The 17,418-nt window shown below is 37.9% G+C and overlaps 1 protein-coding gene across 1 annotated transcript in view; it reads left to right on the forward strand.

The window, feature by feature from the left end:
- PTPDC1 (protein tyrosine phosphatase domain containing 1) overlaps positions 1–17,418 on the forward strand; it is a 62,274-nt gene that overhangs the window by 4,778 nt on the left and 40,078 nt on the right. Inside the window, exons 3-6 of the mRNA XM_006876248.1 lie at positions 1,659–1,739; positions 1,943–2,061; positions 3,085–3,222; positions 5,821–7,079. Coding sequence (XP_006876310.1) covers positions 1,659–1,739; positions 1,943–2,061; positions 3,085–3,222; positions 5,821–7,079 — 1,597 coding nt within the window. The remainder of the gene's footprint in view (positions 1–1,658; positions 1,740–1,942; positions 2,062–3,084; positions 3,223–5,820; positions 7,080–17,418) is intronic.

The following is a 17,418-nucleotide window of genomic DNA, read 5'->3' on the forward strand; positions in this document are numbered from 1 at the left end:
TGCCTGGCTATTTATACATATATCATTTTCTTGGAGCTAGAGGACGTGCTAAAGCTTATATACGAAATGGATTCTTCTCTTTGGTCCTACAGGAGGACCTTTTTGGATCCTGCTCTGCCAGTGTGAGATATCTATTATTCCTCTCAGATTCATGTAATCCACAAATTCCTTGTGTATTGTCCACCACTCCATTAATAAAAAATTTGAACAGAATATAGTGAAGCCAAAGCCTAATGACCATGACAACCACTGTTGGGCCTCTTTGTCCATTCATTTACTTAGTAAGCATCCATTTAGCTATAGACTGGGCACTGTACTAAATGCAGCTCTGGTAGCATAGTGGTTACGAGTCATCCTGCTAATCTCAGGTCAGCATTTAGAAACTACCAGCGGTTCTGCAGGAGAAAGATGAGGCTTTCTGCTCCTGTAAAGAATTACAGCCTTGGAAACTCTAAACAGGGTCTCTATGAGTCGTAACCGACTCCACAGCACACAACCACTATCAGTTTTAACAAGGAGTCGGTATAGCACTGTAGGATAAACACTGAACTGCGAATCACAAGGTTGGTAGTTCAAACTCACTGACTCCTTGGAAGTCCTATGCATGGTTGCTCTGAGTTGGAATCAACATGGCAACACACAACAACAATCTTAACAAAACTCTTGTGGCATTGGTGCTACTGATCCCATTTTATTGATGAAGGAATTGAGGTCCAGAGTAATTTGGTACACAGCTGGAAAGTAGCAAAGGCAGCATTTGAAACCAGAACCAACTAATTCCAAAGCCTGTATTTTTTGCTGAATTATACTAACTCAGCATTTATTCATTACCGCAGGCTAGGACTTGTGCTAAAGACATTATCTCCCCATTTTATGTACTTCGTGCTCCAACTCTATGAAGTAGGCATCATTATCCTCATTTATCACAGATGCTAGCTGAGGTTCAGACAATTTGGTGATGGTGGGGCTAAGTCTGACTGTCTCATAAGGATGCTGTATAGGAGTTTCTGAGGCTGTAACTCTTTACAGGAGCAGAAAGCCTCATCTTTTTCCTTCCCAGTGACTGGTAGTTCCAAACTGCTGACCTTGCAATTAGCAGACCAACTTGTAACCCACTTTGCCCCCAGGACTCCTTTGTTGTTGTTGTTAAGTGCCATCAAGTCTTTTCTAACTCATAGGGACCCTGTACAGGTTTTCCAAGAAGTGACTGGTGAGTCTGAACCACTGACCTTGCAGTTCAAACCGACCTTGTGGTCCAGTGCTTTATCCCACAATACCACACCAGGACTCCTTAGTAACTAAAAATGACTCTTAGTCAGGCCTCTTCATCTAGTCACTAATCTTGGGATAACAAATCTTTTACTGTTACCTTTGCCTCCAGCTTGAATTTCTTCATCATGTCTATTGTAATCTGTTAAGAATTCATAAATACTTCATATCCTGTAATTTTTTTCCAGACTTTTCAAGAAACTAGGATTTCTTAAAGCTGTAATTATGATGTCAAACTGCAGCCAGGTTTGTATAAGAAAATCCTTACCTTGTAAGGTTGTGGAAATCAGAGGAAAAAGTAGGGACTTGATATCTTGTTCTCTCTAGTCCTTAAAGCTGGAAGATTCTAGGTTTTGTGCATCTCATCAGTCCTCCTCCCACACTTGCAGGGTCACTGATAACATACTTGCCATGGCTCGCCCATCCACTGAGCTCATAGAAAAGTATCACATCATCCAGCAGTTCCAAAGGTAAGTACTATCATTATTCACACATTATAGTAAAGAAACTAATGTGTTTTACCTTTCATTACTTTTGACTTCAAATGAAAAAAGTGTTTTCATTTTAATAATAGGCAGTAAAGAGCTTATTTCAAATAAGACATTGATATTTCATGAGTAATTGTGTTTTTTAATGCTAGCTCCCAATATGACTTTCTTTTTCCCTCTTTAAGCTGTGGCATAAAAACAGTAATTAACCTTCAACGTCCTGGTGAGCATGCTAGCTGTGGGAACCCTCTGGAACAAGAAAGTGGTTTCACTTACCTTCCTGAAGCTTTCATGGAGACTGGCAGTAAGTTCTTTCCCACTGCTCCTTTGTGTGAATTACCAAGGACAGCACTTAGAGACTCTTTTCTGCTCTGCTTTTATGTTTAAAAAGGTGATGGAAATAAAAACTTGTTGCTTAGTAGTAGGGCTCATAAAAAATAAAATAGGCCAACTTTGACTGTAACTAATGAATGCTGCTTTTCTTTGGTATTGCTATTGAAATTACAGGATTTCTTTTTTCCTGTGAGAGGGATGTAGAGAAGAATCCTTGAACTAATAATGATTAATATTAGTGTCTGTAGTATGTCACATGCTATTAACTCATTTAATCATTAAAGCGATTGTATAGCATAGTTGTCATTTCTATTATACAAATAGTGATACAGAGGCTTGGCAAGTTAAACTGGCTTGCCCAAAATGACACAGCTTAACACTGTCAGGATTGGAACTTAGAATGATAAAATTTTCACTGCTGTAAAGTTCTGCCATTCTAGGAATATTCAGTGATCCTTTGTGTGATCATCCCAGATGCACCTCCACTCATAGGACCTTTGTAAAGGAATCTGTTGAACACATGACATTCAAAGTTAGGTTGGAAATGATTACCCTGTGCAATTTTAGAATTAAAAGATTGTGTCTAGCTCCGCTCCTCTTTTTTTTCTTCTTTTACTCTAGGTGGAAGGAAATTTTAGCCATTCATCAATCATTTAGGTATATTTTCATGCCAAGATACTTTTCCTCTTTTTTTTTCTGAGTAATTTTAGTGTGGATCATTAACTCTATTAGTTCGTAATTCTACACCTACTTAGCCATCATTCTTTCTGGCTGAGTTTCAGCAGGAAATGTCATAAGTAATATGGTATGTGCTTTGTAAGAATCATTAACAATAAACTTACTCAAAATGTAAAAGACATATCTTTTCAGGCCTGTGTATTCACTGAGATAACTTGTCTTTTTCTTTTCATGAATTCACTATTTTTCCTAAATATCTTAGCAAAATTTTTTCCTGTATGTTGATTTTTTTCTTTTCTTTTTTTTTAATCCCTAGTTTTTTTCTACAACTTCGGATGGAAAGATTATGGTGTAGCATCTCTTACTACAATCTTAGATATGGTGAAAGTGATGACATTTGCCTTACAGGAAGGAAAAGTAGCTATTCATTGTCATGCAGGACTTGGTCGAACAGGTAAATTGTAAGAGTGAGTTGGTAGTTTGGAGGTATATTCAGTTATATAAGCAATAATATGTATTTCCTAATTCTGGAGGATAAATATTTTTCAGAATCCTACGAAAGCTTTGGAATCAAATGGAATAAGTAAATAAAATAATTTGAAATAGCATTAGAGTGTTACAATGATTATATGTTCATGCATGTATTCTTGAATGGCTTAGAGCTGAAAACTCATCATATTTAATAATCATTGTGTTTCTTAACAACATAGATGTTGACTCTGATTTTCTGATTTTCTTTAAAGGAAAAAAACATTCTAATACCTCATTTTAATATATAATGTACTTTAAAATGTAATTTACATCAACTGAAATATTAATGAGAACAACAAGCACCATTTATGTCCTCTATCTTTTAAAATATTTAGCAACAATGTGAATTGAAAACTGGAGTTTAAGAGAAGTTAAGTAATTTGCTATGTTTAGTAAATATCACGGCCAGAATTTAATTCCATGGCTGTCTGACTCCAAAGATCATGTGCTTTCTACTTTTGAAAGAGTATGGATTTTGTTTATGAAGAAGAGTCTATCTATGCCTAATATTCTATTTAAAAACTAGTTATTTTGCCTAAAAATTAAGCAGAATCTCATTACAATGCTGATACAGGAACAAAAATAAAGACTTTAGGGTTGAGATCTTCATAGTCATCTGGTCCAACTAAACACCTGATGCTCAATTCTCATCTTCAGTGTACCTACTACATAATAACCCACTTACCTGTTCATGAGTCTTTTCAACAATAGGGATTTACTCGTGATGGAGATAGTTAGCTATTATGGTTGAGCCGATATCTAGCTGTTGTTGGGGATTACAAAGTATACTTTCAATCTCCCTTGCACTTGATAGCTCTGCATATATTGTATTCTTCCACTAAAGATCTGCATGTCCTCATGAGAAAGAGATATTGTTCCATGTAGAATTAATTCCATGATAACTAACAGTAACAGTGCACTGGAGAACATGAAATTTCCGCAGCTTCTAAGCTTTCACATATAACAGTACTTACCAACTTGATGAATCATACAGATACAAAAAGGATTTGCCTTTTAATTTTGCATTAATTATTATTTTTTAATTAATTGATTAATACTTTTTCATTCATCATTTTTCACATGATTAATAAGTAAACACATAATGTTTATATTATTAAGACTGACTTCCTTAATATTAAGTGCTTATGGAAATGAAGAGTTGCCTGGTGTGGCGCTTAATGCATCAGACTGCAAAGCCGTTTGAACTGTAAGGTCAGCAGTACAAGCTCACCAGCTGCTTCTCTGAAACCCTATACAGGGTCACTATCAGTCGGAACCGACTCATCGGCACTTAACAATAACAACATCATGGGTATAGAAAAAATGAGTGTAAACATAAGGAGCCTTGGTAGTATAATAGGTTGCTCATTGGGCTGCTAACTGCAAGGTCAGCAGTTTGATTACCCGAGTCACTCTGCAGGAGAAAGATGAAGCTTTCTGCTCACTTAAAGATTTATAGCCTCATACAGTGTTGCTATGAGTCAGAACTAACTCAACCGCACTTAAGGACAACAACATATTGGAGTTGGGTTTAAGGAGTATTGATGTTCCAAATAACATTTGTAGTTCATTCAACTTCCTCGAATCAACATTTACTTACTCCAGTAGCATAGTGGTTACAAGTCGGGCTGCTTACCTCAAGGTCAGCAGTTCAAAACTACTACCCATTCTGCAAGATAAAGATGAGGCTTTCTGCTCCCTTAAAGATTTACAGCCTCGGAAATCCTATACAAGGTCGTTATGAGTCTGAACTGACTCCATTACGTATAACCACCACCACCTAAGAGATAAGGAGCTCTGGTTTTGTTATTGTTGTGAGTGCCATCAAATCCATTCTGACCCACAGAGACCCTGTATAGGGTTTCTGAGGAGCAGCTGGTGAGCTTGAGCCACCGACCTTGCAGTTCAAACCAGTATATTAACACACAGTGCCACACCCATATTCCTGAAGCTCTGGTAGCATAGTGTATTACAAACTGAGCTGCTAACCAAAAGGTTAGCCATTCTAATCTACCAGCTGTTCAGCAGAAGAAAGATGAGACGTTGTGCTCCTGTAAAGATTTATAGCCTCAGAAACCCTATACAGGGTCATCTGAGTAGGAACAGACTCCACAGCACACAACCACCACCAACCACCAAAGAGATAAGTTAGTGTGGTGCTAGCCTGCTAACCACAACAGTTGGCAGTTCATATCCACCAGCTACTCCTTGGAAATCCTATACAGGGTCACTATGAGTCAGTACCAACACAATGACACTGAGCAACAACAAGAGATGAATATGACACTCCTTGCTCTCTGAAAGTTCTTGGTTAAAAGGTACCACGTAGACAGTAAATAGAGAAACTTTTACATAGTAATAAACCCCTGTACAAAAAGACACAAAATTGTAATTATAAATCAGCATTAAAAATGTTCGTATATTTATATGGTTTCTTAAGACGTATTCAGGTTTTAAATCCTCAAAGAACAATAAATAGAAACATAGCTTTACTTACCCTAATCTCTTCTTCACTCTTTAGGTGTTCTAATAGCATGTTATTTAGTTTTTGCAACAAGAATGGCTGCTGACCAAGCAATTATATTCGTTCGAGCAAAGCGACCCAATTCCATACAAACTAGAGGACAACTACTATGTGTAAGGGAATTTGCACAATTTTTGATTCCTCTTCGCAATATATTTTCTTGCTGTGATCCCAAAGCACATGCTGTCACCTTAGCTCAGTATCTGATTCGCCAGCGTCATCTGCTTCATGGTTATGAAGCACGACTTCTGAAACATGTGCCAAAAATTGTTCACCTAGTTTGCAAATTACTGCTGGATTTAGCTGAAAATAGGCCAGTGGTAAAAGAGGAAGAATTAGAAGTACCAGACCTCTGTGCTGAGATTGAAAAGACAGTTTCTGAGATGGTCTCAGTGCAACTGGATAAAGAATTAATGAGGCATGACAGTGATGCATCAGACCCTTTCACCCCCATAGCAACAGCAGCAGCTTTGGAGAATCCAGATGTCATTCTTTCCAGTGAGCAAGGACTTGATCCTGTTTGGAAGAGGTGGAATGTTGAATGTCTCCAACCGCTGACTCCTGTGAAAAGGCGGCTCAGCTACAGTGACTCAGATTTAAAACAGGCTGAATTACTTTGGGAGCAAGGTATGACTCAGTGGACAGTGCCTACCCAAGTCTTGCTGTGCCGTAACTTCAAGCAGCAGAAACCTATAAGCAATTGTTACATTCCACAGCTTCCACAACTAGATTTAAATAAGGAAACTTTGGTACACAATACATTTTCTTTCTGGAATCAGGCTAAGTTTGGAGGCTTAGGAGGACTCAAAAATGATGAATTACCACTTTTCCAGAGGAGGGATATTCCAAACGAAATACAGCGGAGTAGAACCTTTTCATCAGGTGTCTCAGGTTTATACACCCCTGGAGAACCAGTTACATCCACCTTTGCAAATATTCATAAGGAACCAAAGCATTCTCTACAACAAGTGGGACACTGTCAGTATGAAACTCATGGCAGTTTGGGCCAGGAATCCATCCTGGCAGGTAGTGGAACTTGCTGTCCCACTCTAGACTGTGGCTCTACTCCAAAAGTGAAATTCTCTGTTGGAAATGAAAACAAAGAGAGCAAAACTCTGACTGAAGTAGCTCCACAGGTTGCTTTGCAATCTGAATTGAATGTTGAAGCAAGGAGACTACTAGCAGCCAAAGCCCTGGCAAATTTAAATGAGTTTGTAGACAAGGAGGAAGTGAAAAAGAAGGTAGAAATATGGCAGGTATTTGTATTTCATTTAATTGTGTATGTGTGTGTGTGTATGTGTGTGAAAGCAAAGCTCATATATTTCCCTAAATTTATTTGTTAAAGAAATTTAAAGACATTGTATAACGTTTTCTGACTTTTTATTATATGGTAAAATTATAACATAAAATTGACCATTTAAACCATTTTTAAGTATACCATTCAGTGACATTAAGTACATTCACAGTGTTGTATAAATATCACCACTACCTGTTTCCAGATAGATCTTTTTCATGATCTCAAACAGAAACTCTGTACCCAATTAGCAATAACTCCCCCTCCCCTAGCTTCTGCTAATGTCTGCTTTAGTTCTGCTTTCTGTCTCTGTATTTGTCTATTTTAGATGCCATATATAAGTGGGATCATATATTTGTCCATTTTTGTTTGGCTTACTTCATCTAGTGTAATTTCTTCATTGGCTCAGTGGCAGCAGCATTGGGCTCAAGTGTAGCAGCAATTGTGAAGATGGCATAGGACCATGCAGTGTTTCGTTCTGTTGTGCATAGTGTCACTATGGGTCTGAACCTACTTGATGACACCTAACAACTACATCTGCATGGTCCATTCATATTTAGCATGTATCAGAACTTCATCCCTTTTTATGGCTGCATAATATTCTGATGTATTTAAAGACATTTTATTTATCATTCATTTTTTGAGGGCTACTTGGTTTATTACTACTTTTTGGCTATTGTGAATAATCATACAGTGAACATTCATATGTATACATCTGTCTGAGTCTCTGCTTCAGTTCTTCAAATATGTGCAAAGGAGTGGAACTTATAGGTCTGTGTTAGTTCCATGTTTAGGTTTTTGAGGAACCACCAAACTGTTTCCACAGTTGCTGAACCATTTGATATTCCCACTAGCAATGTACAAGGGTTTCAATTTCTCCAAATCCTCACCAACATTTGTTATTTCTGGGTTTGTTTACTTGTATTCGATAATAGACTTCCTGTTGGGTATGTGGTAATATCTCTGTGGTTTTTATTTGCTTTTCTTTAATAACTGATGAAGTAAACTCAACCATGCAATGATTAAGTGCTCAGCTGCTAACTAAAAGGTTGGCTGTTCAAACCTACCCAACTGCTCTTCAGGTTAAAGACCAGGCAGTCTTACAGTAGGGGCGTTTTTTTATTTCCTGTCATATAGGGTATCTATGAGTCAGAATTGAGACTTGATAACACGCTACAATAATAGAAATGACTAATGACCTTATCTATTAGTGCTATTCGACCACTTTTAAATCTTTTTTGGAGAAATGACTATTCAAGTCCTTTTTTAATTAGATGGTTTGCTTTTTTATTGTTGAGTTTTAAGAGTTATCTGTATACTACATTCTGGATGTTGGTGTCCTGTTCTATTTCTGTAGGATAAGCACTGGACCGCTAACCACAAGGTTGGCAGTTCAAACCTATTAGCTGCTCCTAGAGAACCTTATATAGGGTTGCTGGGAGTCAGAACCAATTCAATGGCACTTAACAAGAACAATTCTGGATATCATTACCTTATCAAATATATAATTCTCCCATTTTGTAAGTTGTCATTTCAGTTTCTCTATTTTTATTGTTGTTAAGCACCTTACAAAGGAGCTCTGGTAGCAGAGTAGTAACAAATTGGGCTGTGAACCTTAAGGTCAGCAGTTTGAAACTACCAGCCGCTCCGCAGGAGAAAGATGAGGCTTTCTGCTCCCACAAAGATTTACAGCCTCAGAAACCCTGTACAGGGTCACTCTGGGTCAGAATTGACTCGACAGCACTTAAAAACAACAACAAGCACCTTATAAGCAACTCACAACCTGTTAAGACCCCAGTTACTATTCAGCAAAGTAAGGTGTAGTGTATTGTCTGTGGACTACATTATGTGAATGGACCGTGGTGGCTTGAGTCCCCAGGCCCCATGATTCATTCCTTCGAGGTGTTTGTGTATATCTAAGAAGTTTTCATAACTTTGCCCTTTGTATGCTCTACCTGGATATGCTTGCAACATAGATAAACACACATGTAGAAATATCTTATGTCAAACCTGTCCATGAGTACAGTCCTACTCTCCCTCCCATTCCCATTCAGCCTTCGTGTCTACTCAAGCATTTCCTCATAGATCACTATCACTGCAGGGTTGTGCATATAACAGTATTTACTCTTGCACTCCTCCCAGTAATTTCCCCTGCTGCCATTATTTTTTTGTTGTTGACTTTTTTCTTATTGTCTTCCCTTCTCCCAAACTTATATGTTTCCTGGTGTGATGCTATAGGATAAGCACTGGATGGCTAACTGAAAGGTTGGCATTTCAAAGCCTCCAGCTGCGCTTCCGAACCAGGTTGCTGACTTGACAGCACATAACAATAGTAGCACTCTAGTTAGTGATTTACTCTTCCTTCCCCTTTCACCTTGGTAGCGATCAAAAAACATTTCTTTCAGTGAAAGGGTTTTTTTTGTGTGTGTGTGTAAAAACTATTTCTTGACTTTTTAAAATATTGATCTCATACAGTATTTGTCCTTTTGTGATTGACTAATTTCACTTGGCATGATGTCTTCAAGGCTCATCCATGTTAGGAGCTGTTTTGTAGATTCATCATTATTCTTCAGTGTTGGGTAGTATTCCACTGTGTGTATATACCAAAGATTGTGTATCCACTCTTCCATTGATCAACATTTAAATTGTTTTCCATTCTTTTGCTATTGTGAGTAATGCTACGATGAACATTGGTGTGAATATCTCTATTCATGTCATGGTTCTTATTTACTTAGGATATATCCCAAGTAGTGGGACTGCTGAACCATATGGTATTTCTATTTCCTACTTTTTAAGGATGCACCATAGCATTTTCCATAGTGTTTCCACCATTTTACAGACCTCCCACCACCAACCATTTATGAGGGTTTCAATTTCTACATGTCCTCACTCACACTTCATGTTTTTTCTGTTTAAACTTTGCTACTAATGCTCGAGTGAGATAATATCTCATTGTCATTTTTATCTGCATCTCTCTAATGGCTACTAATCACAAATATTTCTTCATATGTTTGTTGGCCACATGAATGTCTTTTTTGGTGAAGTGTCTGTTCATGTCCTCTGCCAAATTTTAATTGGATTGTTTGTCTTTTTTGTTGTTGTTGAGGTGTTGAAGTTTTCTAAAAAATTTTCCCAGTTTGTGGGGTTTTTTTAAAATTCTTTTGTTGAAATTGTTTAATTTTCATAAATGTATAACTTTTAGGATATCCCAGTCATCTAGTTTGTCTTCTACTATTTGTGAGTTTTCAGTTACATTTGATAGTGTACTTACACAATGTATCAGGACCCCTAAGTTTGTCCCTACTTTCCATTGATGATCTTAAATGTAGGTCTTTGATCCATCTTGAGTTTGGTTTTGTATATGATGTGAGATAATGGGTCTTATTTTATTCTTCTGCAAATGGATTTTTAGTTTTGCCAGTATCACTTGTTAAAGGGACTATCTCTTCTTCATTTAATGCTATGTAGCCCTTTGTCGAAGATCAGGCATCGATAGTGGATGGATTTGCTTCTGCGTTCTCAGTGCTGCTCCATTGGTCTATGTGTCTGTCATTGTACTCAATACCAGGCTGTTCTGACTACTGTGACTGTGTAGTAGATTTTGAGATTGTGAAGTGTGAGAGGCCTTCTACTTTGTCCTGCTTTAGTAGTGGTTTTTGCCTACTGGAACCCCTTTCCTTTCCATATAAAATTGGTAACTAGTGTTTTGACCTTTTTAAAAAATGATGTTGAAATCTGTACAGCAGGGAAAAATCACATTGTACCCTGCTGTATAGAATCCTATCATTTGCAAATAGAGTTTCGCTTCTTTGCAAAGTTGGATGCATTTAATTTCCCTTTCTTGCCTTACAGCTCTGGCTAAGACTGTCGACACAATATTGAATACATGTGATAAATGGTATCTTTGTCTGGTTCCCATTCTCAAGGGGTTGACAGTGTCCTTAAACACACACAAGTTTGTAATATTGAAGTCCAATTTCTATTTATTCCTTTGTTGTCTATGCTGTTAGTCTCATAGCCAAGAAGTCATTGCCATTTCTAGAGTCATAAAGATTTCCCCCTGTGTTTCCTTTCAAGAGTTTAATAGTTTTAGCTTTTGTATTTGGACTTTTGGTCCATTTTTATTGTACTTTTTTATATGTTACAAAGTAACTGTCCAACTTCATTCATTTGCATGTGGATACCCAGTTTTACCAGCACTATTTGTTGACAAGACTGTCCTTTTCCCATTGAATAATGTTGACACCCTTGTCCAAAAGCAGTTGAATTGTGAATGTTTATTTCTGGACTCTCTATTCATTCCATTGGTCTATAGTATGTCCAATGTTATGCCAGTATAACATTGTTTTGATTGCTGTTGCTTTGTAGTACATTTTGAAATAGAGAAGTGTGAGTCCTCCAAGTTTGCATCTTGCTAATGCTCTTTCGGGGTTCATTGCAATTATCATGAAATTTAGGATCTGTTTTTGCAAAAAAAAAAGCCATTGGGATTTTGATAAGGATTGTAATGAATCTGTAAAGTACTTTGGGTAGTATTGACACCTTAAAAATACTAAATCTTCCAAGCTATTAGCACAGGATGTCTTTCCAGTTATTTAAGTCTTTATTTTAGCAATGTTTGTAGATTCAATATAAAAGTTTTTTTTATGCTATTGTAATGGAATTGTTTTCTTAATTTTCTTTTGGTTCTCTTATTATTGGTGAATAGAAATACAACTGATATTTTTGTGTGTTCAGTTTGTATTACAGCTTTGCTAAATTTGTTTATTTGTTGTTGTTGTTGTTGTTAGGTGCCATCAAGTCAGTACCGACTCATAGCCACCCTATGCACAACAGAATGAAACACTGCCAAGTCCTAGGCCAACCTAATAATTGTTGCCATGCTTGAGCTCATTGATGCTGCCACTTTGCCAGTCCATCTCCCTGAGGGTCTTCCTCTTTTTCTCTGACCCTCCACCTTACCAAAATTTGTTTATTAGTTTTAACCATTTGTGTATGTGTGTATATGTATATATATTCCTTGTTGTTGTTGTTAAGTGCCATCGAGTCGGGTCCGACACATAGCGACCCTGTGCAGGGTTTCCGAGGGTGTAAATCTTTACGGGAGTGGAAAGCCTCATCTTTCTCCCGCGGAGCGGCTGGTAGTTTCGAACCGCTGACCTTAAGGTTCACAGCCCGATTCGTAACCACTACGCTACCAGAGCTCCTTAGGGACTTCTATATATAAGATTTTATCATGTGATAACAGAGATCATTTTACTTCTTCCTTTCTAATTTGTATATTATTTCTTTTTCCTGCATAATTGCTTGCTACAACTTCTAATGCTGTGTTGAATAGGAGTGACATAAGTAGACATCCTTGTTTTGTTCCTTATCTCAGGTGACAAACTTTCAGTCTTTCACCACCGAGTATGATATTTGCTATAAATTTTTATGTGCATCCTTTATCATTTTGAAAAGTTTCCTTCTATTCTTTGTTTATTATGTGTTGGACTTTGTCAAATACTTTTTCTAAATCAATTGAGATTATCATGTGGTTTGTTTTCTCTGTCTTCATTCTGTTAATGTAGTGTATTACATTGATTGATTTTCTTATGTTAAAACACCTTTGCATTCCAGGAATTAATCCCACTTGATCATAGTATATAATCATTTAATAAGTTGCTGAATTCCATTTGCTAATATTTTGTTGAGAATTTTTTAATCTACATTCATAAAGAATATTGTCCTGTAATTTTCTGTGTGTGTGTGTGTGTGTGTGTGTCTGTGTGACCTTTGTCTGGCTGTGGTACTGGCATAATGTTAACCTCATAGAATGAGTTTGGAAGTATGCTCTCCTCTTCTATTTTTTGGAAGAATTTGAGAAGGCATGGTGTTAATACCTCTTTAAATAATATTCACCTGGACTTTTCTTTGTTGGAAATTTTTGATTACTGATTCATTCTCCTTAATTGATATGAGTTTATTCAATTTTTTATTTCTTCCTGCTTTGGTAGTTTGTGTGTTTCTAGGAATTTGTCCATTTTATTTGGGTTGTCTAATTTGTTGAGCTCTGGTAGCGTAGTGGTTATGAGTAGGGCTGCCAACCTCAAGGTCAGTTCGAAACTACCAGCAGTTCTGTGGGAGAAAGAGGAGTTATTCTGCTCCCGTAAAGATTTATAGCCTCAGAAACCCTGTGCAGGGTCACTATGAGTCGGCACCGACTCCACAGTACTTAACAACAACAATTTGTTGATGTACACTTATTCATAGTATTTTCTTAGAATCCTTTTTTATTTCTGTAAGGTTGATAGTAATGTCCTGCTAAAATCATGTGGGAACCATGTCTTACCTTCCCTGACTCCTCAAGGGGGAAAGAGAATCAAACTCAAAATCCACTCGTCTGATTTCTAAGAAACAGACTTTCACCCAACAACCTTCTTTACCCTCTTTTGACACTAACCACCCCTCCCACAGCACTCTCTGCTTCATATCTGGATTCAACAATCCATTGTAATGGCTACACAGAACTCATAACAGTAGTCATAATTATGGGGTTTATTAGGGACGTGAACAGGGAAACAATTCAGGACCAAAACCAACTCGGGACGCAGTAGTTCTCCAGTCAGGAACACTTCTTTTTTGCCATACTGCAGGCACACCTCACTCTTGTTTTCAGCCTCTCAGCCTCCGCCTTGGCCCTCCTCAAGCAAGTGTTGCAAAGATCTTTTAGCCAGTCTGTGCTGAATGCCCAAAGGTACATTCTTCAATGTACCTTTGAGTGCCTGTAGGCACTCAGCTTTACTCAGTTCATAGGCCTAGAGCCCAAAGCTGCTCTTTCTCTCCGTGCCACCACCTCGGCTGTCGCTTCTGCAGCCACTGTTTCTCTAGGTAGGGATCTCGTGTGTCACTCATACTCTTCCTTCTTGATGGTCCTGGAATTTTCATTCTATGTTTCTGAGATGGCTCCTTTTAAACATAGCTAGATGGCAAAACTAACCAATCCTAGCCTCAGAGTCCTGTACACTTTATTTGCATGGTCCCACCCAGTCACTTGGTGAGAATTAAGAAGACTTTGGATAGAAGAGTTCTGTATGTATCCATTAAGTCACAATGCTTTATAATGTTGCTCAGGCCCTCTGTTTCCATATTCATCTTCTGTGTTATTGTTCTATCCTTTATTGAAAGAGGGGTACTGAACTATGCAAGTATTATTGTACAACTGTTTCTTTCGCCCTTTAGGTGACTCTAGCTTGCTTCATATATTTTGAGACTCTCTTGTTACATACATATAAGTTTATAATCATTTTATTGTCTTGATGGATCAAACCTTTTATCAAATACAATGTTCTTATTTGTCATAATAATAGATTTTAACTTAAAGTCTACAATATCTGATAACAACATGTCACCCCTACTCTCTTTCATTTACTATATACATGTATTATCTTATTATATTCTTCTACCTTTAATCTTGGGAGTCCTGGTATGGCGCTGTGGGCTAATGTGTCAGACTGCAAAGTCATTTGAACTGCAAGGTCAGTGGTTCAAGCTCACTAGCTGCTCCTTGGAAATCCTATACAAGATTGCTATGGGTCAGAATTTACTTGATGGCACATAACAACAACAAATCTTTAATCTTTTTGTATCTTTATGTGTAAAGAGAGTCTCTTGTAGAGACATATAAATGGATCTTGGTTTTTGGTTTTAATTCATTCTGTCACTCTCTTTTAATAGAATTGTTGTTGATCTTAAGTGCCATAGAGCCAGTTCCAACTCATAGCAACCTTATATAAGGTTTCCAAGGAGCGGTTGGTGGGTTTGAACTGCCAACCCTACAGTTAGCAGTTCAGTGCTTATCCTACACCACAACAGGCCTCCTTTAATAGCATAGTTGAATCCATTTAAGGTCCAAAAGTTGGATGGCACAGTGGGTTTGAACTTGAGGTTGATGGTTTGGACCTACCCAGCAGCACCAGAGATAAAAGGCCTGACAGGATGCTTCCATAAATATTACAGCAAAGAAAACCCTATGGAGCTCAGTATTACTCTGTAACACATGGGTGGGCCATGAATCACAGTGGACTTGATGTGATCCCTACCTAGAGACTTGATGATAACAGGCTTGTTTTTTTTGTGTGTGTGTGTTTGTTTAATACATTTATACTTAAAATAATTACTAAAGGAAGTGTCTTAGACTGAGTTTTTTAGAGAAGCAAAACCAGTGAACATATATATGTATACATGTAGAGAGAGAAGTTTATTGCCAAGGAAATGGCTTATGACTGCAGAGCCCCAGGTCCTCAGTGGAAGAGACAGAGAGCCTTTCCCACTTTTGCATTATATTGGAATCAGGGCACATCCCCAAAAAACATCCCTTCAATTGATTGATTGCTCATAGCCACTCATCATAGTGTTAACAATGTATGTATTAGGTTTCATCACCATGGAAATAAGCACATGCCATTTGCTTAACCTCTGAAATCCTGGCCTAGTCAAGTTGACAGAAAGCCTTAACCATTACAGTCCACCCTTGTCAAATTGTAACCTATAAACTGTATGCATAATTTCTAAATAAATTGTAAAGTCATACTTGTACCTAACATAATAACTAAAAATGCATACAACAGAAAACACATTGGCCCCATTTACATCTTATATGTCACACATGAACAAAGCAAAAATATTTGATGCGCACCTACAAAACGGAACAAAAATATGTATTCATTTAAATGCCTCAAGGACACATTCTGCTAGCCAGCCTCCTGCCCGTAGGCACACAGCCTTACTCAGTCTATGTATGAGCCTGTCCATAGCTGCTCTATCTTTCCATGCCACCGCCTCTGCCGCCATCTCTGCTGTCACTACTTTTCCAAGTAGGGATCCCATGCTCCACTCATGCTCTTCCTTAATAATGGTCCTGGAATGAAAAATAACTACTCCCCCCATCTTCTACAATTACAGTTTTGACAATTGTAATTAATCGTATTAACAATTACAATTGAAATCATAAAATCTTATCAGCATCATTCCCCACCCGTTTCATCTGGAAAAGAGGAACACTAGTCAGTGAAGATTCTCCTTTGTCACCAAATTTCAAAACTAAGCAAAGCCAACCACTTCATGCCATTATATCCCCCGCTCCCATTTTTGATAGTCAATGTCTAAATTGCCCATCTCTATGAACCCAGTACACTGAGGCAACAAGCATGTTCCTTGATGTGAAGAATCTTCCTTTCTGGTTTGAATTTTGAGCAACTGCATCCATAATAAAAGTTCTCCTCAACAAATTGTAACAGTTTACACTTGCTCACAGTTTCAAACATCTTTATCATCATCTGGTCAGATCAACCCTAGCCATCCAAGCTAGGTCAAATGGGACCAACTACAAGTTTGGGATTCATACACACTTCCCTGCACTTCAAACCAACTGGTCCCTTTATTCTCAGCCCTAGCTCCCAGGGGCTAAATCAGTGTCCATGGGCTCAGGAGTTCATACAACTCCCTAAACTTCAGACTAGTCAGTCTTTCCTTTCCTCTCTCTCATCTCAAGGCCTTTGGGTACCAATAGAACATGTCCAAACTCAGCCCTTGTCTTTATTGATACATTTCCTCCATTCCACTCACATAGACCCAGGTGGTTACCAGCGAGCACACAGCTCTCCAGTTCCCTTTAAGTTACAGTCCTAGAAGGGAGTTTTCTCTGTTGGGGCAACTTTCCTTGCCTTGATGCCTCTAAAACCCAAAATGCCAAACTGTCTGCTTTTTTCTCTGCTTTCTTTCAATCTCCTGTTCTCCCAGCAATTCTGGGTTGGTCTGAATATCTTTTCAAATGCAAATGTTCCAACTCTGAAGGTTCTGTTCTGGGTGAGGCTCAGGATTCCACCTAAAACCTAACACTCTACAAAAGCTTAAGCCAAGAAGCCTTTTTTTTTTTTTCTGGGCAAATGTTGCTGTTGTAAAGAGCTGTCGAGTTGATTACAACCCATAGTGACTCTGTAAGGGTTTCTGAGGAGCAGCTGGTGAGTTTGAACCTCCAATGTCAGACCTCACATGGCTTTGCAGTCTGACACATTAACCCACAGTGCCACACCAGGACTCCTTCTGGGCAAATACTACCCTTCAAATATAGGCTGAAAATAAGCTCAATTTTCATTTCCATCACCCATGTATGTATATTTTGCAATAATAGGCAGAAGAAACCACTACCCATAAAGCCATCAAACATATAAACTTTTTAAAACATTCAAGTTCAATCTTTTCTTCTCCCTTGGAATAACCCCATTTATACATATACGGCTTTGCACTTCTAACAGAGTAGA

Source organism: Chrysochloris asiatica, unplaced genomic scaffold (assembly GCF_000296735.1).
Source record: "Chrysochloris asiatica unplaced genomic scaffold, ChrAsi1.0 scaffold00369, whole genome shotgun sequence".
Taxonomy (NCBI): domain Eukaryota; kingdom Metazoa; phylum Chordata; class Mammalia; order Afrosoricida; family Chrysochloridae; genus Chrysochloris; species Chrysochloris asiatica.